At 43.4% G+C, this 24,622-nt stretch overlaps 1 protein-coding gene across 1 annotated transcript in view; it reads left to right on the top strand.

The window, feature by feature from the left end:
- TBC1D2 (TBC1 domain family member 2) overlaps positions 1–24,622 on the top strand; it is a 109,106-nt gene that overhangs the window by 65,152 nt on the left and 19,332 nt on the right. The window contains exon 10 of the mRNA XM_082269375.1: positions 17,422–17,542. Coding sequence (XP_082125501.1) covers positions 17,422–17,542 — 121 coding nt within the window. The remainder of the gene's footprint in view (positions 1–17,421; positions 17,543–24,622) is intronic.

Raw genomic sequence — 24,622 nt, 5'->3', positions numbered from 1 at the left:
TTCACCCTGTCAAACATCCTGCAATGCACTGCACAGTGCATTCTGTGTCCTGATTGGGCAAATTTTTGTCCAATCAGGGTGTCCTTATTAACGGATGAGTCATCAGCTTTCAATGGGTTTCCCCGCTGACAGCTGAACAATAAAATAAAAAAAGTGACAGTAAAAAAAAATTAAGAAAAAAACGGCGTGAGGATTTGGAGGGGAACCCCACGCCTTTTCGTTTTTATTATTTTGGCATGGGGTTCCCCTCCAAATCCTCACGCCGTTTTTTTCTTAATTTTTTTACCGTCACTTTTTTTATAATATCCGGGCATGCAGCCTGGTAGGTTAGGAAAGGGGGGGACAAGACACATGCCCTCAAAATGGGGGGGGGGTGGGTGCTTTGGGGCAGAAGGGGCTCTGCTAGCCCCACCCCAAAGCACCTTGGACAAGCGTCTCTTCCCCACAACCCTGGGCTGTGGTTGTGTGGGTTTGTGGGCAGGGGGCTTATCTGAATCTGGAAGCCCCATTACCAAAAAGGTCAAAAAGTAATAAACACTTTAGACAAATCCTTTATTAAAAAATAGTGTCCCTCGATGTAAATTCATCGTCAATCACGCTGCTTGACGGACCCGAAAAATTAAAAAATTAATAAACGCTCCCACCTCCTGGGAGGCCTCCCGCTGAATGCCTCCTCTGCGCTTTGACATCTCTTATACAAGCAAGGGGCGAGGCCACCTGGCTACGTCATCCAGTAGCACCGCCCCTTCTGATGTCACTTGCCCAGCATGCACCAGTTCGTGACGTCAGAAAGGGGTGGTGCCACAGAGTGACGTAGCCACCGGGTATCTCTTGTGTTTATTACTTTTTGACACTTTTTTGGTGAATGGATAGGGGTACTATATACCCGATACCCATTCACATGTTGGGGGGGTGGTGGGACCTGGGATCCCCCTTGTTAAAGGGGGTTTCCAGATTACGATAAGCCCCCCCCCCCCCCGCCTGCTTGGTATAGTTCAGGAGGGGGGGCGGCGCTCGCTTATTCCCCCCATTCCCCCCATTTCCTGACCTGCCAGGCTGCATGCCTGGAAAAGGGTCTGGTATGGATTGGGGGGTCTATGCCGTTGTTTTTTACATTTTGGCATGGGGTTCCCCTCCAAATTCAGTATGGACTGGGGGGACCCCACTCCGCTTTTAGAAAAATCTGCTTTAATAAAGAAGAGTAACAAACAAGCACAATAACTCTTGCAGAATAACAAAGTTCATAGTAGCATGCCATTTGCGTGGGGACGCAGCACATATTAGTTTGATAAAAAAAAGTATGCGTAACAAAGGATAATCATTCGATAACAGTAGTATAACACTGTATATGGGAGTATGGTTAGCCCCAGCTGTTCAGCTAGGTCTTACATTTCTAAAAACAACAATTAAAATTTGGGATGTGTAGGTAGGGGTATTGAACTGGACAGTTTTGGGGAACAACATAGGCTACCTTTAGAAAGAATGAGTAGAGTGAGGTTTGCATGATGTTTGGTGCAGTTGTCATCCTGTTCATGTTATTATATGGATGGGCTGCCCCTGTTTGGGGTAGTCTTTTATTGGTTGGAGCTGAGCAGTCTGGGGGGGGGGGGGAGATAGAGAGAAGAGAAAGAGGGAGAGAGAAGCTAGACGGGGATAGAGAAAAGGGGCCGGAGGGCAAGAGGACATAGGAGGAAGTAAGGATTAGGGGAACTAAGGCAGGAGAGGGAGATGAAGGGAGAAAGAATAGGTCTTGGGAGGTGAAGTGGGAGAAAGGATTATGGATCTTCGTCCGATTGTCCCTAGTATCATAAGCATAGGGGATCAAGGAGACAGTAATGTTTCATCAAAGTCAGAAGGGAGATAGTGGTCCACCCATGGCTTTCAGAAACGTTCATAGTTTTTGAATTTGTCCAAGAGAATTGCTTCCACTTTATCATGGATCATGGCTCTGGTGACCCTGTTTTTAGTTTCTGTGATGCTAAGGTGGGGGATCTCCAGGCCTTCGCGATGGTTTGCTTCAGCATGGTAGTAACCTGCAAGAGGAGTTTAAATTATGGGCAGGTTACTTCTAGGGCACAGGTGTCAAACTCAAGGCCCGTGGGCCGAATCCGGCCCTCCAGGCCATTTCATGTGGCCCTTGCACCTCTCCTGCAGCTGCTGCATCTCCCTCATTTCTGCCCCCACCTTGTCTCAGCAGATGGCAGCAGAGAGGACGGAACTCATCTGCCAGATCCTGTGCTTCCCCCTGCAGCTGCAGAGAGGAGCAACCCCCCAACTCAGCAGTTGGCAGCAGAGAGGAGGACACATCTTCTCCTACAGATCCTGCACCTCTCTGTGCAGCCGCAGCACCCCCTCCTCTCCACCTCAATTGGTCTCAGCATTCAGCAAACTCTGGCAGCGGATTCCAGCCCTCCTCCAGACTCTGCAGTTGCTGCTTTCCAGCTCTGCCTCCAGCTTCTTCCCAGCAGCAGCAGCAGCACATGGTAAAAGGGATGCACTGTGTTGTAAGGGAGGGTGGGGGATCTTGACTTCTAATAGTGATGGGCTACAGATAGTACCAGACCTCTGAGGGCGACCATAATGCTGATGAAATTTAGTTTGACACCCCTGTTCTAGGGTTTTTTTATTGAGTAGGGCTGTGGCTGGGTTAGGGTCAAATGGACCTTTGAACAGTGTTGAGAGAATATGGAAAAATTCAGTCCAGAATGTGTGGGCCAGTGGGCAGGTCAACCAAATGTTGAGGTGTGTGCCTGCATCTGGACAGCCACCGAAGCATTTGGGTAAATAGGTTTGCAAGGTATTTAGCGATCTGGGCAGGTTTCTGTATTTTTGCAATAGCCGGGTGCCAGCAATTGCAATCGCGAGTCATTTTAAATAAGATTTGACTAATTTTTTTTCTTTGGAAATGTAATTTTTGCTGCAGCTTGTTTTATGCATGCTACAGATGCCCCACTCTACAGGCACATTAAGGGAACCCCCCAGGCACTATATTTAAAGGAATTTTTCATTTTTATTATTGCACTTGTAGCACCCTTGTCTTAATGCAAGGTTGCTATTGAAATTTAGTTGCTGGGCAGTAACTAGCCTGGCTGTAATTATACTGTGGTCAATTGGACTTCCTCTCTTAATCTGGGTTTGACTGCATTTCTCCCTTCCGTCAGTAGGTGGCACTGTTGCCTCTGACACTAGAGTGAGAATTAGAGTTAAACAAACTGTTAACCATTGCCATTCAGTAAAAATATTTGCTTATAGCAGTGAAATTTACTACTATAAGCAATCATAGTATGTAAAAAAAAAAAAAAAAAAATCCTGATCAATTCCCCAGACTGGTACAGTGCTACTATTGTGACACTGTATTGCTCTGGTCACAGTATTTAAAAAAAAAAATGTTAAATAAAAAACAAGAATAGAAATGGTGGTATTTGATCACCTCTGCAGTTTTTAGATTTTGCGCTATAAACAAAAAAAGAGCGATAATTGAAAAAAAGAAATCCCTGTTTTTATTGCATAGTTTGTTGGAAAGGGTATATAGCAGTTGCATGTATATTGATAGAATATCTTACATAAATTATTCAACCTGTATTCCTACAGCAGTGTGCAGGGATCCAGAATTTGTAGTGTTAACATGTGGTCACATCCTTTTTTTTTTCTTTTTTTTACATACTGTCAACAGTCAGTGTCCCAGGTCACCGCCACACCAGTTATATGATGACGCTGTACTGCTTTGGTGACAGTATGTAAAAATAAAAACAAAATGTGAAACAAAATTATATTTTTGGGGGTTTTTGAACTGTTCTGGCGGTTTAAGGCCTCAAGAAATTAGATACATTTTCAGATATATATACCATAGTTTTTGGACTCTAACCTTCCTACAGACAAAATAATATTTTTTTTCAGTATTTTTGTTCTTTTTTAGTTTATTTAGCAAAAAATAAAAACCCAGAGGTAATTAAAAAAATTATAAAAATGTTATATGGCTACAGTGTTGCATTGACCACGCAATTGTCATTCAAAATGTTGCAGCGCTAAAATCTGAAAATTGGCCTGGGCAGGATGGGAGTAAAAGGGACCGGTATAGAGGTGGTTAAAGATTCCATACTCCCATATAATCCATGTTTGAGACAGTGTTGTTGATATAGTACAACATTCTCAACTGATGGACAGTTCTAGTAGGCTAAGATTTATACTACCTTCAAAGCTTGAATATCAGTTGCACAAACATGGCCCTTTGTAGTGATATAAGTAGATCTAAACCCAATCGCTAAAATCTCATATAGGATTTAACATATTAATGCAGTTTCTAGTTTTTTTCTTGATTCTTTCAAATCTGCAGCATTCTCTAAAATGTCATTGCCAAAAAGGCCAGCTGCCTGGCTGTCATGCTGATGTTATGTCTTCAGTATGTCCTGACCTGGGATAAGCGTAGAGCTAAGAAATCCTTACTATACTCCAACTTTAAATGTGCTGCATGCTTATGTTTTAAAGTTCAACACAACCAAGGGTACAACATTGATTTTCAGGAGTAGAGCAGCTACAGCTGCACAGGGCTGTCGATAAGGGGGCACCACCAGTCCTGTATGAGGTCTGGGCCAGCAGGGAGGCCCGGGCAGCAGGGGGAATTGGATGTGGGTTGGGAGGGTGATTGGTGCGGTGGGGGGAATCATGGAAACCACTCTCTTTGCAGCAGCTGAATGCTCCAGCCTCTATTCCTCTCCCTACCGCCAGCTTTCAGCTGCTGCAAAGAAGGGCCATACATGGGATGGGTTCCAGTAATTGACCCCCCCCCCCAACCCTCCATGTTGATCACCCTACCTGTTTGTAGGGTTTGTTTAGAGCCTCCTGTTATTCTATGAGGACATAGCAGCTGTACGAACACAGCCGCAGGTCCTTATATAACAGGTGTGCAGGTGAGTGGCCCTGAGCGCACATTTTCTTTGTTTGAAAACGTAAACCTGCACCAATATACCTTTTAAATTAGGATCTGCAGCTGTGTTCTTACAGCCGCTGTGTACTCATAGCTTAACAAACCTACCTACACACAGCTCCAGCCACATAAAAAAAAAAATACTGATTTAAACTATACAAAAATCCCATGTAAATGAGCCCCAAGACCTTATTCACACACAGAGCATTGTTTATTACCTTAATACAATTTTATCTTTTAGATTTACCAAGAATTTTGCGTTTTTGTCCACTATGAATGATTTTAATGTATTTTTAGAGAAAATATTCTTTTAATATTTTCGAGGGCCTGTCAGGTAGGTTGTATGGGGCCATGTGATTTCTAACAGCCCCCCGGTTGCTTGTATATTTTTCTGGTGATGAGATTACTCTAAATAGAAACACTCTTTCAGTTATGAACAGCTTACATACTGTAAATGTTTTCCCGCTTCCATCTACATCCTTTTCTTAGTGAAGACCTAACATCAAAATAATTGTCACTTATCAGTTAATATTAGATTATGACTTGTCAGCAAATAATATAAGTGCATTCATCTGTTAAAACAGTATTGCGTTTAATCAAGGAACATTGGCTAAGTCCACCCAACATTGATAATTTATGTCTGAAAGCAAACAGGTGGATTGAACTTCCCCAATGACTTCTTATATTCCGTGGCAGCAAAACCCTTGGTCTGTATCCATACTGAAATATTTACAAAACCAGTGGAGGGTGTCTCATACCCCCCTATTAGGGGTGAGCAAACGGTTCGGCCTGAGCATGAGTTCGGGCTGAACATTTGCCTGTTCGGCCGTTCGCCGGACACCCGACTTTGCAGGGCTTTCACCCTGTCAAACATCCTGCAATGCACTGCACAGTGCATTCTGTGTCCTGATTGGGCAAATTTTTGTCCAATCAGGGTGTCCTTATTAACGGATGAGTCATCAGCTTTCAATGGGTTTCCCCGCTGACAGCTGAACAATAAAATAAAAAAAGTGACAGTAAAAAAAAATTAAGAAAAAAACGGCGTGAGGATTTGGAGGGGAACCCCACGCCTTTTCGTTTTTATTATTTTGGCATGGGGTTCCCCTCCAAATCCTCACGCCGTTTTTTTCTTAATTTTTTTACCGTCACTTTTTTTATAATATCCGGGCATGCAGCCTGGTAGGTTAGGAAAGGGGGGGACAAGACACATGCCCTCAAAATGGGGGGGGGGTGGGTGCTTTGGGGCAGAAGGGGCTCTGCTAGCCCCACCCCAAAGCACCTTGGACAAGCGTCTCTTCCCCACAACCCTGGGCTGTGGTTGTGTGGGTTTGTGGGCAGGGGGCTTATCTGAATCTGGAAGCCCCATTACCAAAAAGGTCAAAAAGTAATAAACACTTTAGACAAATCCTTTATTAAAAAATAGTGTCCCTCGATGTAAATTCATCGTCAATCACGCTGCTTGACGGACCCGAAAAATTAAAAAATTAATAAACGCTCCCACCTCCTGGGAGGCCTCCCGCTGAATGCCTCCTCTGCGCTTTGACATCTCTTATACAAGCAAGGGGCGAGGCCACCTGGCTACGTCATCCAGTAGCACCGCCCCTTCTGATGTCACTTGCCCAGCATGCACCAGTTCGTGACGTCAGAAAGGGGTGGTGCCACAGAGTGACGTAGCCACCGGGTATCTCTTGTGTTTATTACTTTTTGACACTTTTTTGGTGAATGGATAGGGGTACTATATACCCGATACCCATTCACATGTTGGGGGGGTGGTGGGACCTGGGATCCCCCTTGTTAAAGGGGGTTTCCAGATTACGATAAGCCCCCCCCCCCCCCGCCTGCTTGGTATAGTTCAGGAGGGGGGGCGGCGCTCGCTTATTCCCCCCATTCCCCCCATTTCCTGACCTGCCAGGCTGCATGCCTGGAAAAGGGTCTGGTATGGATTGGGGGGTCTATGCCGTTGTTTTTTACATTTTGGCATGGGGTTCCCCTCCAAATTCAGTATGGACTGGGGGGACCCCACTCCGCTTTTAGAAAAATCTGCTTTAATAAAGAAGAGTAACAAACAAGCACAATAACTCTTGCAGAATAACAAAGTTCATAGTAGCATGCCATTTGCGTGGGGACGCAGCACATATTAGTTTGATAAAAAAAAGTATGCGTAACAAAGGATAATCATTCGATAACAGTAGTATAACACTGTATATGGGAGTATGGTTAGCCCCAGCTGTTCAGCTAGGTCTTACATTTCTAAAAACAACAATTAAAATTTGGGATGTGTAGGTAGGGGTATTGAACTGGACAGTTTTGGGGAACAACATAGGCTACCTTTAGAAAGAATGAGTAGAGTGAGGTTTGCATGATGTTTGGTGCAGTTGTCATCCTGTTCATGTTATTATATGGATGGGCTGCCCCTGTTTGGGGTAGTCTTTTATTGGTTGGAGCTGAGCAGTCTGGGGGGGGGGGGGAGATAGAGAGAAGAGAAAGAGGGAGAGAGAAGCTAGACGGGGATAGAGAAAAGGGGCCGGAGGGCAAGAGGACATAGGAGGAAGTAAGGATTAGGGGAACTAAGGCAGGAGAGGGAGATGAAGGGAGAAAGAATAGGTCTTGGGAGGTGAAGTGGGAGAAAGGATTATGGATCTTCGTCCGATTGTCCCTAGTATCATAAGCATAGGGGATCAAGGAGACAGTAATGTTTCATCAAAGTCAGAAGGGAGATAGTGGTCCACCCATGGCTTTCAGAAACGTTCATAGTTTTTGAATTTGTCCAAGAGAATTGCTTCCACTTTATCATGGATCATGGCTCTGGTGACCCTGTTTTTAGTTTCTGTGATGCTAAGGTGGGGGATCTCCAGGCCTTCGCGATGGTTTGCTTCAGCATGGTAGTAACCTGCAAGAGGAGTTTAAATTATGGGCAGGTTACTTCTAGGGCACAGGTGTCAAACTCAAGGCCCGTGGGCCGAATCCGGCCCTCCAGGCCATTTCATGTGGCCCTTGCACCTCTCCTGCAGCTGCTGCATCTCCCTCATTTCTGCCCCCACCTTGTCTCAGCAGATGGCAGCAGAGAGGACGGAACTCATCTGCCAGATCCTGTGCTTCCCCCTGCAGCTGCAGAGAGGAGCAACCCCCCAACTCAGCAGTTGGCAGCAGAGAGGAGGACACATCTTCTCCTACAGATCCTGCACCTCTCTGTGCAGCCGCAGCACCCCCTCCTCTCCACCTCAATTGGTCTCAGCATTCAGCAAACTCTGGCAGCGGATTCCAGCCCTCCTCCAGACTCTGCAGTTGCTGCTTTCCAGCTCTGCCTCCAGCTTCTTCCCAGCAGCAGCAGCAGCACATGGTAAAAGGGATGCACTGTGTTGTAAGGGAGGGTGGGGGATCTTGACTTCTAATAGTGATGGGCTACAGATAGTACCAGACCTCTGAGGGCGACCATAATGCTGATGAAATTTAGTTTGACACCCCTGTTCTAGGGTTTTTTTATTGAGTAGGGCTGTGGCTGGGTTAGGGTCAAATGGACCTTTGAACAGTGTTGAGAGAATATGGAAAAATTCAGTCCAGAATGTGTGGGCCAGTGGGCAGGTCAACCAAATGTTGAGGTGTGTGCCTGCATCTGGACAGCCACCGAAGCATTTGGGTAAATAGGTTTGCAAGGTATTTAGCGATCTGGGCAGGTTTCTGTATTTTTGCAATAGCCGGGTGCCAGCAATTGCAATCGCGAGTCATTTTAAATAAGATTTGACTAATTTTTTTTCTTTGGAAATGTAATTTTTGCTGCAGCTTGTTTTATGCATGCTACAGATGCCCCACTCTACAGGCACATTAAGGGAACCCCCCAGGCACTATATTTAAAGGAATTTTTCATTTTTATTATTGCACTTGTAGCACCCTTGTCTTAATGCAAGGTTGCTATTGAAATTTAGTTGCTGGGCAGTAACTAGCCTGGCTGTAATTATACTGTGGTCAATTGGACTTCCTCTCTTAATCTGGGTTTGACTGCATTTCTCCCTTCCGTCAGTAGGTGGCACTGTTGCCTCTGACACTAGAGTGAGAATTAGAGTTAAACAAACTGTTAACCATTGCCATTCAGTAAAAATATTTGCTTATAGCAGTGAAATTTACTACTATAAGCAATCATAGTATGTAAAAAAAAAAAAAAAAAAATCCTGATCAATTCCCCAGACTGGTACAGTGCTACTATTGTGACACTGTATTGCTCTGGTCACAGTATTTAAAAAAAAAAATGTTAAATAAAAAACAAGAATAGAAATGGTGGTATTTGATCACCTCTGCAGTTTTTAGATTTTGCGCTATAAACAAAAAAAGAGCGATAATTGAAAAAAAGAAATCCCTGTTTTTATTGCATAGTTTGTTGGAAAGGGTATATAGCAGTTGCATGTATATTGATAGAATATCTTACATAAATTATTCAACCTGTATTCCTACAGCAGTGTGCAGGGATCCAGAATTTGTAGTGTTAACATGTGGTCACATCCTTTTTTTTTTCTTTTTTTTACATACTGTCAACAGTCAGTGTCCCAGGTCACCGCCACACCAGTTATATGATGACGCTGTACTGCTTTGGTGACAGTATGTAAAAATAAAAACAAAATGTGAAACAAAATTATATTTTTGGGGGTTTTTGAACTGTTCTGGCGGTTTAAGGCCTCAAGAAATTAGATACATTTTCAGATATATATACCATAGTTTTTGGACTCTAACCTTCCTACAGACAAAATAATATTTTTTTTCAGTATTTTTGTTCTTTTTTAGTTTATTTAGCAAAAAATAAAAACCCAGAGGTAATTAAAAAAATTATAAAAATGTTATATGGCTACAGTGTTGCATTGACCACGCAATTGTCATTCAAAATGTTGCAGCGCTAAAATCTGAAAATTGGCCTGGGCAGGATGGGAGTAAAAGGGACCGGTATAGAGGTGGTTAAAGATTCCATACTCCCATATAATCCATGTTTGAGACAGTGTTGTTGATATAGTACAACATTCTCAACTGATGGACAGTTCTAGTAGGCTAAGATTTATACTACCTTCAAAGCTTGAATATCAGTTGCACAAACATGGCCCTTTGTAGTGATATAAGTAGATCTAAACCCAATCGCTAAAATCTCATATAGGATTTAACATATTAATGCAGTTTCTAGTTTTTTTCTTGATTCTTTCAAATCTGCAGCATTCTCTAAAATGTCATTGCCAAAAAGGCCAGCTGCCTGGCTGTCATGCTGATGTTATGTCTTCAGTATGTCCTGACCTGGGATAAGCGTAGAGCTAAGAAATCCTTACTATACTCCAACTTTAAATGTGCTGCATGCTTATGTTTTAAAGTTCAACACAACCAAGGGTACAACATTGATTTTCAGGAGTAGAGCAGCTACAGCTGCACAGGGCTGTCGATAAGGGGGCACCACCAGTCCTGTATGAGGTCTGGGCCAGCAGGGAGGCCCGGGCAGCAGGGGGAATTGGATGTGGGTTGGGAGGGTGATTGGTGCGGTGGGGGGAATCATGGAAACCACTCTCTTTGCAGCAGCTGAATGCTCCAGCCTCTATTCCTCTCCCTACCGCCAGCTTTCAGCTGCTGCAAAGAAGGGCCATACATGGGATGGGTTCCAGTAATTGACCCCCCCCCCCAACCCTCCATGTTGATCACCCTACCTGTTTGTAGGGTTTGTTTAGAGCCTCCTGTTATTCTATGAGGACATAGCAGCTGTACGAACACAGCCGCAGGTCCTTATATAACAGGTGTGCAGGTGAGTGGCCCTGAGCGCACATTTTCTTTGTTTGAAAACGTAAACCTGCACCAATATACCTTTTAAATTAGGATCTGCAGCTGTGTTCTTACAGCCGCTGTGTACTCATAGCTTAACAAACCTACCTACACACAGCTCCAGCCACATAAAAAAAAAAATACTGATTTAAACTATACAAAAATCCCATGTAAATGAGCCCCAAGACCTTATTCACACACAGAGCATTGTTTATTACCTTAATACAATTTTATCTTTTAGATTTACCAAGAATTTTGCGTTTTTGTCCACTATGAATGATTTTAATGTATTTTTAGAGAAAATATTCTTTTAATATTTTCGAGGGCCTGTCAGGTAGGTTGTATGGGGCCATGTGATTTCTAACAGCCCCCCGGTTGCTTGTATATTTTTCTGGTGATGAGATTACTCTAAATAGAAACACTCTTTCAGTTATGAACAGCTTACATACTGTAAATGTTTTCCCGCTTCCATCTACATCCTTTTCTTAGTGAAGACCTAACATCAAAATAATTGTCACTTATCAGTTAATATTAGATTATGACTTGTCAGCAAATAATATAAGTGCATTCATCTGTTAAAACAGTATTGCGTTTAATCAAGGAACATTGGCTAAGTCCACCCAACATTGATAATTTATGTCTGAAAGCAAACAGGTGGATTGAACTTCCCCAATGACTTCTTATATTCCGTGGCAGCAAAACCCTTGGTCTGTATCCATACTGAAATATTTACAAAACCAGTGGAGGGTGTCTCATACCCCCCTATTAGGGGTGAGCAAACGGTTCGGCCTGAGCATGAGTTCGGGCTGAACATTTGCCTGTTCGGCCGTTCGCCGGACACCCGACTTTGCAGGGCTTTCACCCTGTCAAACATCCTGCAATGCACTGCACAGTGCATTCTGTGTCCTGATTGGGCAAATTTTTGTCCAATCAGGGTGTCCTTATTAACGGATGAGTCATCAGCTTTCAATGGGTTTCCCCGCTGACAGCTGAACAATAAAATAAAAAAAGTGACAGTAAAAAAAAATTAAGAAAAAAACGGCGTGAGGATTTGGAGGGGAACCCCACGCCTTTTCGTTTTTATTATTTTGGCATGGGGTTCCCCTCCAAATCCTCACGCCGTTTTTTTCTTAATTTTTTTACCGTCACTTTTTTTATAATATCCGGGCATGCAGCCTGGTAGGTTAGGAAAGGGGGGGACAAGACACATGCCCTCAAAATGGGGGGGGGGTGGGTGCTTTGGGGCAGAAGGGGCTCTGCTAGCCCCACCCCAAAGCACCTTGGACAAGCGTCTCTTCCCCACAACCCTGGGCTGTGGTTGTGTGGGTTTGTGGGCAGGGGGCTTATCTGAATCTGGAAGCCCCATTACCAAAAAGGTCAAAAAGTAATAAACACTTTAGACAAATCCTTTATTAAAAAATAGTGTCCCTCGATGTAAATTCATCGTCAATCACGCTGCTTGACGGACCCGAAAAATTAAAAAATTAATAAACGCTCCCACCTCCTGGGAGGCCTCCCGCTGAATGCCTCCTCTGCGCTTTGACATCTCTTATACAAGCAAGGGGCGAGGCCACCTGGCTACGTCATCCAGTAGCACCGCCCCTTCTGATGTCACTTGCCCAGCATGCACCAGTTCGTGACGTCAGAAAGGGGTGGTGCCACAGAGTGACGTAGCCACCGGGTATCTCTTGTGTTTATTACTTTTTGACACTTTTTTGGTGAATGGATAGGGGTACTATATACCCGATACCCATTCACATGTTGGGGGGGTGGTGGGACCTGGGATCCCCCTTGTTAAAGGGGGTTTCCAGATTACGATAAGCCCCCCCCCCCCCCCGCCTGCTTGGTATAGTTCAGGAGGGGGGGCGGCGCTCGCTTATTCCCCCCATTCCCCCCATTTCCTGACCTGCCAGGCTGCATGCCTGGAAAAGGGTCTGGTATGGATTGGGGGGTCTATGCCGTTGTTTTTTACATTTTGGCATGGGGTTCCCCTCCAAATTCAGTATGGACTGGGGGGACCCCACTCCGCTTTTAGAAAAATCTGCTTTAATAAAGAAGAGTAACAAACAAGCACAATAACTCTTGCAGAATAACAAAGTTCATAGTAGCATGCCATTTGCGTGGGGACGCAGCACATATTAGTTTGATAAAAAAAAGTATGCGTAACAAAGGATAATCATTCGATAACAGTAGTATAACACTGTATATGGGAGTATGGTTAGCCCCAGCTGTTCAGCTAGGTCTTACATTTCTAAAAACAACAATTAAAATTTGGGATGTGTAGGTAGGGGTATTGAACTGGACAGTTTTGGGGAACAACATAGGCTACCTTTAGAAAGAATGAGTAGAGTGAGGTTTGCATGATGTTTGGTGCAGTTGTCATCCTGTTCATGTTATTATATGGATGGGCTGCCCCTGTTTGGGGTAGTCTTTTATTGGTTGGAGCTGAGCAGTCTGGGGGGGGGGGGAGATAGAGAGAAGAGAAAGAGGGAGAGAGAAGCTAGACGGGGATAGAGAAAAGGGGCCGGAGGGCAAGAGGACATAGGAGGAAGTAAGGATTAGGGGAACTAAGGCAGGAGAGGGAGATGAAGGGAGAAAGAATAGGTCTTGGGAGGTGAAGTGGGAGAAAGGATTATGGATCTTCGTCCGATTGTCCCTAGTATCATAAGCATAGGGGATCAAGGAGACAGTAATGTTTCATCAAAGTCAGAAGGGAGATAGTGGTCCACCCATGGCTTTCAGAAACGTTCATAGTTTTTGAATTTGTCCAAGAGAATTGCTTCCACTTTATCATGGATCATGGCTCTGGTGACCCTGTTTTTAGTTTCTGTGATGCTAAGGTGGGGGATCTCCAGGCCTTCGCGATGGTTTGCTTCAGCATGGTAGTAACCTGCAAGAGGAGTTTAAATTATGGGCAGGTTACTTCTAGGGCACAGGTGTCAAACTCAAGGCCCGTGGGCCGAATCCGGCCCTCCAGGCCATTTCATGTGGCCCTTGCACCTCTCCTGCAGCTGCTGCATCTCCCTCATTTCTGCCCCCACCTTGTCTCAGCAGATGGCAGCAGAGAGGACGGAACTCATCTGCCAGATCCTGTGCTTCCCCCTGCAGCTGCAGAGAGGAGCAACCCCCCAACTCAGCAGTTGGCAGCAGAGAGGAGGACACATCTTCTCCTACAGATCCTGCACCTCTCTGTGCAGCCGCAGCACCCCCTCCTCTCCACCTCAATTGGTCTCAGCATTCAGCAAACTCTGGCAGCGGATTCCAGCCCTCCTCCAGACTCTGCAGTTGCTGCTTTCCAGCTCTGCCTCCAGCTTCTTCCCAGCAGCAGCAGCAGCACATGGTAAAAGGGATGCACTGTGTTGTAAGGGAGGGTGGGGGATCTTGACTTCTAATAGTGATGGGCTACAGATAGTACCAGACCTCTGAGGGCGACCATAATGCTGATGAAATTTAGTTTGACACCCCTGTTCTAGGGTTTTTTTATTGAGTAGGGCTGTGGCTGGGTTAGGGTCAAATGGACCTTTGAACAGTGTTGAGAGAATATGGAAAAATTCAGTCCAGAATGTGTGGGCCAGTGGGCAGGTCAACCAAATGTTGAGGTGTGTGCCTGCATCTGGACAGCCACCGAAGCATTTGGGTAAATAGGTTTGCAAGGTATTTAGCGATCTGGGCAGGTTTCTGTATTTTTGCAATAGCCGGGTGCCAGCAATTGCAATCGCGAGTCATTTTAAATAAGATTTGACTAATTTTTTTTCTTTGGAAATGTAATTTTTGCTGCAGCTTGTTTTATGCATGCTACAGATGCCCCACTCTACAGGCACATTAAGGGAACCCCCCAGGCACTATATTTAAAGGAATTTTTCATTTTTATTATTGCACTTGTAGCACCCTTGTCTTAATGCAAGGTTGCTATTGAAATTTAGTTGCTGGGCAGTAACTAGCCTGGCTGTAATTATACTGTGGTCAATTGGACTTCCTCTCTTAATCTGGGTTTGACTGCATTTCTCCCTTCCGTCAGTAGGTGGCACTGTTGCCTCTGACACTAGAGTGAGAATTAGAGTTAAACAAACTGTTAACCACTTAAGCCCCGGAGGATTTGGCTGCTAAAAGACCAGGGGGTTTTTTGCGATTTTTTACTGCGTGATTTGACGGACAATTGCGCGGTCGTGCGACGCTGTACCTAAACGAATTTCACGTCCTTTTTTTCCCACAAACAGAGCTTTCTTTTGGTGGTATTTGATCACCTATGCGATTTTTTGATCATGCGCTATAAACAAAAAAAGAGCGTAATTTTTGCAAAAATAACAATATTTTTCACATTTTTTTATATGAAATTCCCCCCAAAAAAAATGTAAAAATCACAATTTTTTAACATTTTCGGCCAAATTGTTTTACGCTACATATGTTTGGTAAAAAAAAAATCGCAAAAAGCGTATTTTGATTGGTTTGCGCAAAAGTTATCGCGTTTACTAACAAAGGGAAAGATTTTTGTCATTTTTGGTGTTTTTTTTTTTAACGAGTAATGGCGGCGATCTGCGATTTTTTTTGCGGTACTGCGACATTGCGGCGGACAGATCGGACCCTTGACTGACATTTTTGACACTTTTGGGGGTACCAGTGACATTACTGCAGTAATCAGTGCTATATATATGCACTGTTACTGCAAAAATCACACTGGCAGGGAAGGGGTTAACTTTATTGGACAGGGAGGGGTTAAGTGTGTCCTAGGGGCGTGTTTCTAACTGTGCAGGGACATGGCTATTGGTGTAAAAGCAAAGATCAACGGTTCTACATAGTAGAACCGTCAGATCTTCATTTTTACACCAGGGAGAATGACGGGCGGCTTGCTTACATAAGCCGCTCCGCCTTTCTCCCTTCACAGGAGCGATCGTAGTGTGACCGGCGGACATCGAGTCCGCCGGACACACGCACTGACTTGTCTGTGAACGAGCCGCGGCGGGCGCGCGCCCGCCCGCAATAGGCTCGCAAGTCAGTGACAGGCGAGTGACGTATCCATACGTCACTCTGCCTGGCCGGGGCTGACCGCCGCAGTATATAGTCGTGCGGCGGTCGGCAACCAGTTAATGTCCATGTCTCTCTCAGCCAATTACAGTGTGGCTGCGGCATTATGGGAGACCTTATTTAAGTAAGGGGAGGTCCAATAATCGTTCTCTTCCCGCCCGTACCCCCCTTGGGGTGGGTGTGTATTGCTGTGCTGCTGCTGGCTAGGCCTGAAGCCTGGGGCCTAGTCACATTTCTGCTCGGGATTCTGCTGAGGAGGGCCAGCGACCCATATGGAAAAGAACATCCACAGACATCCAGTAACCTGTGTGAGTAATCTGCCTGTTTCATATGGAAGACAGCTGTCCAGCCAGTACAGACCACAAAAGAAATTGAATCTGGTAGAGAGGAGTTGCCTCCCAGATCAGTCTAAAGCTTTATGGATACTTGATGATTCTCAAGGTCTGTTATCCTGTACCGCTGTCTGAGTACCTGTTTTTGTAATCGGAGTCTGCCTAATAGACTTTTCTCCAAGGGTGCCCTGAGCCCTACCCCTCTCTCCCCCAGTTTATTCTTGTCCTGTTGAGAAGAAATAAACTATTTGTTACTTCAGCATAAAAGTGACTGGCGCCCATCGTTTCTTTTACCTGCATCACTACCCACCATGCCTGACAATCCACACCCACAGGAGGTATGTAGGCCCTCTCTGCCTCTGAGGGTCATCACTAGGCCCTAGGGGGTTCTGGGGGTCCGCTACACACTTTAAGCATAAAAAAAACAATTGTTTTTAATATTTTTTTTATTGATACATGCCCCCCTGGGCAGTACCCAAACCCCCATACCCCTTTTAAGGCCAATTACTAGCATATAAGCCTTCAAAATGGGCACTTTTGTTTTTTTCTGTTCGTCTCCCATAGACTGCAATGGGGATCATCACTCGGGTTAGATGTGTGTTAGGCACATCCCTACCCCTTATTCATTTTCAGTTTTATGACATTTTATATAAATATTCCTGCTGAAGCAATTTGACTGACTCATAATAATAGTTGCATTTGGGTGGAGCTATGAAATCCTAGATCTTAGAATCCTAAAGTCCCAGCGGGAGATAAAATAGCTGGTGAACTGTTCAACTTTCCTTTATCAGTTGAGATGAATTTGGACTGTAAAGTCAAACTCAAGCCAAAAAGCTGTTATTGAATAGAAGGTTGAAATCTTAGGGCCACTATCCTATTGTTTCTGTCATGTTCTGTCTTGAACCCTTTAAAGTTCCACTTTAGGCAAAACATGGCAACATTAAAGGGGAAATTGTTAAATCCCTGCTTACCTGATGCTGGGTTGTCGTCAATTCTGATACAACCCACCCAGTGTATCCAGCATTCTCTAGCTGAGATCCACTTCTCTGCTGCCACTGCTCAGGTCCAATGCTGCCATTTTCTTCTGTGAGATCATAAGGAGGTGGCTGTCCTTTTTGGGTTCAAGTAGCCCCCTCCTGATGATGCGTGGCTGGCCTGTCCCCCTATTAATGGAAACCTATGCCTTCTGGGATATGTGATGTGCATATTCCCGGAGGCACCGGGACCAATGCACATCTTTCTTGCCTAGGTGAGAATGGATAATAGGGGAGACCTAAACTTGTATACTGAAAAAAAAGGTAAGCAAAAAAAAAAAAAGGAAAAATCTGCTTTTTTATAACCACAGCTTTAATTTTGTTGCAGGTTAGCCGCCATAGCACTTTTGGTTTTGGAAGATGAGGAGAGTGCATTTTATTGTCTAGTTGATATTATTGAGAACATAATGCCACCAGAATACTATAGTAATAACCTAACAGGATCCCAGGTAAGATATTTAAAACAAAAATGATAGCAGAAAGTACTAGAAGGAGGTTAATAGAGACCATGGGGGTTGATTTACTAAAACTGGAGAGTGCAAAAGCTGCTGCTGTTGTGCATGGTAGCCAATAAGCTTCTAACTTTGTCTTGTTTAATTAAGCTTTGACAAAAAAAAAAAAAAATGGAAGCTGATTGGTTTCTATGCAGAGCTCCACCAGATTTTCTACTTGCCAGTTTTAGTAAACCAACCTCCATTTGTCTTCTTTATAAGTCTAGCTTTTAAGTTTTTTTAAGTTTTACTGTACAGGCATTACAATTAAGATTGTACTTTTATTTTTTAGTAGCTCTGCAAGAAGTTTTGTGAGCCCTTAAAGCAGTATTAAACCCCAAAACAGAAATGTATGGTATTGCAGCCTATCAGTTCTTAGATGTGGGCATTCGTTTTCTTTTTTCTAGTTTTTTTTTTTCACCTGGGGATCCGGCCATTAAGTCAATTGTTTTACATTTTCCATTAACAGACCAAGCTTTCCAAACAAAGTAGAAGTTAGAGGTTTGAGACAACCCATTTAACACAGACAAGGGTGCCTACCGTGGTCAAGTTTTATTAGTTTAAAGTGGAAGTAAACCCATCGATGTGATGGTTTCAAAAAACAGTTAACATTCCCGACATGCCGGAAATGCTAGCTATCACATTGGTTGTGCTCTCAACCAAACTGTCAAACAATCCAATGGCTGGTGTCATAACTGATCACATGTGCAGAATCATGGCAGTTGCAGATTTAACTGAGGCTAAGATGGCAGCTTCCTTGGCTGAAAAACGATAGGAGGGTTTACTTCCACTTTAATGATGTAATAACATCAGTAAAATTTTTACACCCGTGTGAATGAAGCCTAAAGCCCCATACACAGATGTCGAAAATTGGCAGGGAATTTTCGGCCAACGTCCGATCTGCCGATTTTCGGCTTGTTAGTATGATGCTTCCGACAACCAACTCCGACTTTTCGGCCGAAAAAAATCTGGTGTGCAGACTATAAAATTTTTGTTGGCCGTCAACACAACGGCCGATTTTCGTGCAGTCAGTACAGATTTCGACAGGGAAAAATCTGATGAGCAAGTCTGGGCATGCTCAGAGAAGATAAAACACAAAGAAAACAAATCAACACATGACATCACTTCTGAAGTAGAATTTTGTTGGCCGAGAAAATTCGTGTGCAGTCTAGGCACATTCCAACCAACACAACACAACTTGGACAAAAGTCAGACGATCGGTCGGCCGATAATCGTTGCGTGTGTACGAGGTTTTAGTCATGCATTGGATTTAGGGTTTCAATCAAACGGCTGTAAAAATGTTACTGATGTTATTACACAAGTGTTTTCTAGGAAAAAAGTAATTGCATAATGACCAATAAAATACTTGTGTATAGGTGCGTAAAGATGCATAGGCATACATAATGATAATTTATTTCCCCCTTTGTTAAGGCTTTATTGACACAGTTGTAGGAATTTTACTGATGTTATTACCCATGCGATTTCTAGGAGAAAAGTTTCTGCGCAATGATGAGCAAAATACTTGCGCATAGATGCGTTTAAGTGCGTAAAGATGCGTATGCGTATGTAACTTGTTTTTAAGATCATTTATTCTTCCTCTTTGTTTAGACTTAAAGAGTAACTCCACTTTTGTTGAGAAAAATCATTCCCCTCTGGGTGATCTATGTACATTTCAAGGATTTTATCAAACTTTGTTGCAGATTCCTACTTTTTGTTATTTTGAAGGAATAGCTGTTTGTTTGTCTGTGTCCATGTGAAAAGTGAAGCTGTATCGGAGTGGTTTTGTTGTTATCAATTAGCTGCTGCACTTGCAGGGCTCTAATGAGGAAAATTGAAGGGTCTGCATCCCTTTAGACGTGACTTTCCTTTGGGAGTAGCTCACCAAAAATGACATTTTTGTTGCAGGGGATGCTCAAAATCCAATTTGTATCTTAGTGTAGACTTCTGGGAAAATTAGTAAGCCAATTATATAAGCAGGAAATTACCTATCTAGGGGGCATTCTGTATACCGTGTGTGTACAGAACGTATCCAGGTAGCCATATTTCATTGCATTTTACAGAAAATGACAGTGGCTGCACACTGGAAAGGGAGGGAATTTTTAATAGCATTCAATTACAATATGCCTTTTGCAATTGTATACACTGTTATATTTTTTTTTTTGCTAATTTCTTTTTCTCTGGAAAGTGGAGTTACACTTTGTTTACGTGTATACAAATGCGTATACATGTGTTTATATGCGTAAGCACATAAATGGCATGTTCTTAGATGCAGATTTTTGAATTCTGTGTTATGGATCTCAAAGCAGCTCATGCCTACACACCTGTGTGAATGGCTCCATTGAAACAATGCAGCTGTATTCAGATCTGTAATTAAAAAACAAACGTGTACGTGCATTTTTTTTACGGTCGTGTAAATAAAGCCTTAGTGCCGGTTCACATTTGTGCGATGCGGGAATGCTGCGAATACACAGCGCGTTCCCGCATCGCATCCGCACCCCTGGCAGTTCACACTGCCATATGCGATACGCTGGGGGTGTCAATTAAAAGTTATCGACACCCCCAGATCAGATCGCATATCGCAGTGCGATCTGAAAATTCACACAGAATCGGATCGCACTAGTGTGAACCACCATGCAATCTGATTCTGCTGCGGACCAAAAAAAGGGGTCCTGTGCTTCTTTTATTGCGATTGTGGTGCGAATTCAGCCATATAAACTGTATGGCTGAATTTGCACTGCACAGACATTGCATGTAATTTTAGGAGCAGTGCGCTCCGAATTACATGCGATCTCTGTGATCGCATAAATGTGAACTGGCACTTAAGCTGGATACACACTATACAACTTTTGTTATTCAATTTCCTTTTGATTTATCTTCAACTATGAAGTGCAAGGGCCTGCCTGATTGCATATAAATTGAAAGTGTTTAGGTTTGACCTCATATTATATGGTTTTGGTAAATCTGAAAAAAAAAAAATTGTAAAAAATAAAATAAAAAATAATGAAAAAAAAAATTAAAAAATTGTATAGTGTGTATCCAGCTTTAGACTAAAGTTACTTGCTAACAAGGGCATATACATGCATTTATATGTACAAGCGTGTAAACCGCAAGTTCTTAGATTTTGAATCCTGTGTTACAGATCTGAATGCAGAGCATTTTTACATACCTGTGTGAATGGCTCCATTGAAAACAATGCAACTGTGTTCAGATCCAAAATGAAAAAATGAAAATCACTTATATATGTACTATGTACTATGTACTTGTATATGTACTATGTATTTACAGCCATGTGAATGAAGCTTAAAGAGGTGCTCCAGGCTCCTTCAGAAAAAAAAATAAAGTGAGCAGCTACAAATACTGTAGCTGCTGACTTTTAATATTAGGAGGACACTTACCTGTCCATGAATCCAGAGGTGTCTTCAACCCAGCAGAATTTTCAATAAGCTCTCAGGTGCTGCCGCTGCCATTTCTTGTAAGGAAAACTGGCAGTGAAACCTTGCATCTTCACAGCCGGCTCCCTACTGCGCATGCATGAAGCGTGCTATGCTTTGTGAATGGCCCTTCTGGAAACTTCTGGATGACTTGACTGCGGCAAAGTCAGCCGAGAGTGGGAGCGTGTACCTGCCAAACTCAAGTACCCGCTCCCCCCTTCCCCCCGAAGGGTGCCAAATATGGGGGGGGGGGGAGCAAACAAGTGGAGCTTCCCCTTTTGGGTGGAGCTCCGCTTTATGTGTCATTCATGCAAAAAATTTGCTTCAAAAATAAGCTCCACAACAGCAGCCATAAATCATTTAAAAAGAAAAACAAGGTTGAATTAATTACACATAGTATATGTGCCAATGTCTCCTAAAGTATTGCTTCCTTTTTGTACGGCTAGTTCATTTTAATCACATTTTGCATCGTTTCAAAAGGTTACATCATACATCTCAATTAAATGTGTGAGCTTGCTTTGCTTCACAAATTAATTAGAATGTGAGTGTATGAATACTTAAAAAGATCAAGCGCTATTTAAATGTCGTTTTCACCTTTTTAATATTCTGACAAATAAGTATACACTCAATTGCATAGAACAGCTATTTTTAAATAAAAAAAAAAAAGGCATATAACAGCGATATTTTCATTATAGGATATACCCTTTATTTTTGTTTTTTTTTGCAGAGGTATTAAAAAGTAAAATATGAGTCTAAATAAGGAAGTTTGCAACAGCATTCTTGCAAAACGTTGCATTACAACATCAACACCAGTTACTCAATGCCTATTGATAGATGTATTATATGGTGGAATATGAGGCTAAATAAGGAAGTTTGCAACAATTTGAGTTATTTGCTAATCCTCTTTATTAATCAAACAATATCCTGTAGAGGAAAGATGTGTATACCTCAGGTTCGGTCACGTGATCGGCTCCCAGTGCCGGTTTCAGGGAGGGGGGAGACAGCTGACAATGGATGCCCTATTGTAAAGCCCCATACACACGGTCAGAATATCGTACAAAAAATAACGCTTTCGTAGCGATCATACAATAATCTGATTGTAAGTATACAGCTTTCGCCTGAAATTTTCTGAAGGGACAAATGCAAACATTTTTCTCAAATGGGACCAGATCATACGATTTTCACCTAATCAGTACAGTTTTTGTCCGAAAATACAATAAAATACATTATGATCACTTCCAAATTTTTATTCTGCCGTACGAGAAGTTTCGTACTTAACCACTTAAGCCCCGGAAGATTTTACCCCCTTCCTGACCAGGGGTTTTTTTTGCGATTTTTTACTGCGTGACTTTAACGGACAATTGCGCAGTCGTGCGACGCTGTACCTAAACGAATTTCACGTCCTTTTTTTCCCACAAACAGAGCTTTCTTTTGGTGGTATTTGATCACCTGTGCGATTTTTTGATCATGCGCTATAAACAAAAAAAGAGCGTAATTTTTGCAAAAATAACAATATTTTTCACTTTTTTTTATATGAAATTCCCCCCCAAAAAAATGTAAAAATCAAAATTTTTTAACATTTTCAGCCAAATTGTTTTATGCTACCTATGTTTGGTAAAAAAAATCGCAAAAAGCGTATTTTGATTGGTTTGCGCAAAAGTTATCGCGTTTACTAACAAAGGGAAAGATTTTTGTCATTTTTGGTGTTTTTTTTTTTTAACAAATAATGGCGGCGATCTACGATTTTTTTTGCGGTACTGCGACATTGCGGCGGACAGATCGGACCCTTGACTGACATTTTTGACACTTTTGGGGGTACCAGTGAACCGTCTGATCTTCATTTTTACACAGGGGAGAATGACAGGCGGCTTGTTTACATAAGCCGCTCTGCCTTTCTCCCGCTGTACCGACGATCGGCGAGTGACACGCCCACACTCCTCCCTGAACGAGCCTCAGCGGGCGCGCGCTCGCCCCGCTATTGGCTCCGATTCCAGTGACAGGCGAGTGATGTAGATCTACGTCACTCTGCCTGGCCGGGGCTGACTGCCGCAGTAAATATACTGTGCGCAGTCGGCAACCGGTTAACCTATTCATTTTCGATATAGAGACTAGCATGCAAAAAAAGCCGTATGATCATTTGTCCGACAATCTCATTGTGTGTACTAGGTTTTAACGTATGGATGATGTCACCATCCAGGCATTGAAACCGTTGTCGCTGCTTTCTCTTCGCCTCTGAATCCAGCGCTGGAAGTTGATCACCTGACCGGACCGGAGTGCCCCTAGATTAGGTAAGTATACATATCTTTCCTCTACAGCAGGAGTCTTTAAACTATGGCCCTCCAGTTGTTCAGGAACTACAATTCCCATCATGTCTAGTCATGTCTGTGAATGTCAGAGTTTTACAATGCCTCATGGGATGTGTAATTCCACAACGGCTGGAGGGCCGTAGTTTGAGGATCCCTGCTCTACAGGCTAGTTAGTATAGGGCAGGGGTGTCAAACTCAATTTCATCACGGGCCGCATCAGCATTATGGTTGCCCTCAAAAGGCTGGTTATATCCACAGGATTAGATGTCCCCATGCCCCCTTACACCCTTACATGGGATGTCAAGAGCCCCCCCACCTTTAGAAGTCAAGAGTCACCCACCCTTCCTTACATCACATTGCACCCCCTTACCTTGTTTTGCTGCCAGGAAGAAGATGCGGGTGGATCTGGGAAGAAGTGCAGTTGCACAGAGGAGTGCAGGATCTGGCAAAGGAGTTCTGTACTCTGCTGCCGACTACAGAGACAAGGTGGGGGCAGAGACAAGGGGGGTGCCGCAGCTGCAGGAGAGGTGCGAGGGCCACATGGAATGGCATGGGGGGCCTCATTCGGCCCGCGGGCCTTGTGGTTGACACCTGTGGTATAGGGTATAGAATGAGGGTGGGAGCAGGTTTAAGTATAGATAGGTTTAGACCAGACTTCCACTTTAACAAATGTATCACATCACCACAGATATTTCTAGACAAAAAAGCTATCAACCTGTTTGGATTTTTTTCTGCTTTTTTTATGTTTCCACGTGATAAATCTGCTTGTCTCCAGTGCTCAGACATACTTGATGTTAGGATATGAATGTGCTTTTCTGTGTGCCTTTCAGGGAGAAGAACATTTTTCAGCAGTCAGATAATATAATATAAATATAATATAAAACTGGCCATAGATGGTTAAATGGGGAAAAAATAACAGATTCCTTCATCCACATAAATGAGGTGGATGGAGGTTCCCCCCCCCAGGGACATTGTATTCTGACTACACCCTCTGCTGCCATAATATAATATAAAACTGGCCATAGATGGTTAAATGGGGAAAAAATAACAAACTCCTTCATCCACATAAATGAGGTGGATGGAGGTTCCCCCCCCCCCCCCCAGGGACATTGTATTCTGACTACACCCTCTGCTGCCATAATATAATATAAAACTGGCCATAGATGGTTACATGGGGAAAAAAAAACAGATTTCTTCATCATCCACATAAATGAGGTGGATGGAGGATCAGCCAGACCCCCCCCCCCCCCCCCCGCCGCAGGGACATTGTATTCTGACTACACCCTCTGCTGTCATAATAT

Source organism: Pelophylax lessonae (assembly GCF_965119305.1).
Source record: "Pelophylax lessonae genome assembly, chromosome: 1".
Classification (NCBI taxonomy): domain Eukaryota; kingdom Metazoa; phylum Chordata; class Amphibia; order Anura; family Ranidae; genus Pelophylax; species Pelophylax lessonae.
This window is presented reverse-complemented; position numbering and strand designations above follow the sequence as displayed.